The 1,965-nt window shown below is 35.6% G+C and overlaps 1 protein-coding gene across 1 annotated transcript in view; it reads right to left on the bottom strand.

The window, feature by feature from the left end:
- The window catches only part of LOC119585232, an 8,028-nt gene extending 6,141 nt beyond the window's left edge, over positions 1–1,887 (bottom strand). The window contains exon 1 of the mRNA XM_037933892.1: positions 432–1,887. Within this exon, the coding sequence (XP_037789820.1) occupies positions 432–1,851 (1,420 nt within the window). The 5' untranslated portion in view covers positions 1,852–1,887. The remainder of the gene's footprint in view (positions 1–431) is intronic.
- Between the last annotated feature and the right edge of the window lie 78 nt (positions 1,888–1,965).

The following is a 1,965-nucleotide window of genomic DNA, read 5'->3' on the forward strand; positions in this document are numbered from 1 at the left end:
AGAAGTAAGTAACTGTCTAGAACTGTCATTATGATTTGGGGGCTTGATCTGGGAAACCAAATATATAGATAAAATAGTTATATATTAATAAATAAAGAACCAACGCATTGTAGGTTATGGAAATGCTATTCTGGATAATAATACTAAAAAACAAAAACAATATGGAGAAAAATTCACTCAGGATAATTATCCAAAATGATAGTATAAATAAAAAATCAAAATGGCCTTAAATATCCCTTCAATGAAACTTAATCAATTATTAACCTATGATGATGAATTGTCCCCTTATCTGGTTGCATATGAATGACAAAATCTTCAAAAAAATATAAATTCTCTTTTATATAATAATGGAAGTGCTATGTAGATGTGAAAAAATTATAATAAAGGGGTTCAATATGAACAGTTATAATAAATACTTAAACGGTACTTACACTTATCATAAATAATACTCCTTTTTAACAACCCTAAAATTTCATGTTTTGTATATTTGTCATTTCTCTTTCTATCTACTAAGCTCAAGACTTTCTTGTAATTCTTCTTCATACCCTCTTCCCCAATCTCAAAAGTTCTCTCTCTCTCCTCTTTCCTCAACTTTACAACAAAGTCATAAGCTCTATCTGGAAAAGTATTGTCTCTGTCTTGGGTTTGTGAGTTTCTGGTAACTTGTTTGATGTGTTTTTTACTGGACCCCACTTGTGCATTTTCCATTATCTGCTTCTGGATTAATGATATATCTTCAGTATTATCACCTTTCTTAATTTCTAAAGCTTTTTCTTCAACTCTCTCAACTTCTGTTGCTACCTTGGAATTTATTGAATTCAGAACATCTCTCTCAATGTTTGAATATCTATTCTCTGTATTGGTTTCCTCAGCTAATGTTATACGGTCTAAAGAATCCTTAAAATATACATCATCAATGAAATGCAATTTACTGGAAGTTTTCTCAAAAGACTTTGATTCGCCTGCCATCTCCACATCATTTTGTAGCTCAGATTTTGAAAATGTTTGGGACTGTGGGATGCTGTCATAGTTTTCCACTGCATCCCTAAAGTAAATATCATCAACGAAGTTAAGATCATCATCTCTGACTTGTGGTTTCTTGGAAGCAATATGTTCTCTCTTCTTCACATTCAACTTCTGAAAATCTTCCTCTGCTTTACTAAAAACTAGTTCATCAAAATAATTGTCTTGACATTCAGTCCTCTGTCTTTTTTCTAAGTCATTTATTTGTAATGATCTATCCACTGACTTAGCATAGTTACTTGAATTTCTGAGAGCAACTTGCTCACTCAAAGAACTTGCATTCTGAATGTCTAGTGTACTTTTTGGATATTCTCTTCCATTGTCATCAGTTGACTGAGTTATTACAATGTCCTCAATATCATGCTTTTTCTTGAGGGTCCCTGTGTCAAGTTCCTCTGTCATATCATACTGCCCATGAACCTTTGGAATATTTTCATTGTCAAACCTTATACTTCCAAAATTGGTCTCGTGCACTTTCTCTGGCACGTTTTTGGCAGCCCGAAGATCAGAGAGCAAATTGGTGTATTTCAAAACAATGGGATCTACCTGATCGATTGACCTCATGTCCCTGTGCGTTTTCAAACTGGTATTTTCTGCGTCCTGATGATACATAGAACTTGTCTTCGACTCCTCCATGGCCAAGTTTGACTCCTGGAAGTGATCGACGTTATCTCTCTCATGTCGCTCGGATTTCCTTTCATTTCTCGTGCTCCCTCGAGGCAACAAACCCACACCACTCGTAGCTATAAATCTGTCGGCCTTAAAGGCGTGATAGTGAGGCTTTTTAATCCGCAAAAGGCGAGCGGCCTCCCATGCCCAGCCCAACATGCTGTTTTGTTTACATGGGACCGAAAGAGACGACAGAAAACGGAAGAGGACTCAGGGCTCAGGGGTCACTGTCTTAGATTTGTTGATCAGTTAGCTTTATGATATTTATCATTT

The sequence above is a fragment of the Penaeus monodon genome, chromosome 19 (genome assembly GCF_015228065.2).
Source record: "Penaeus monodon isolate SGIC_2016 chromosome 19, NSTDA_Pmon_1, whole genome shotgun sequence".
Classification (NCBI taxonomy): Eukaryota; Metazoa; Arthropoda; class Malacostraca; order Decapoda; family Penaeidae; genus Penaeus; species Penaeus monodon.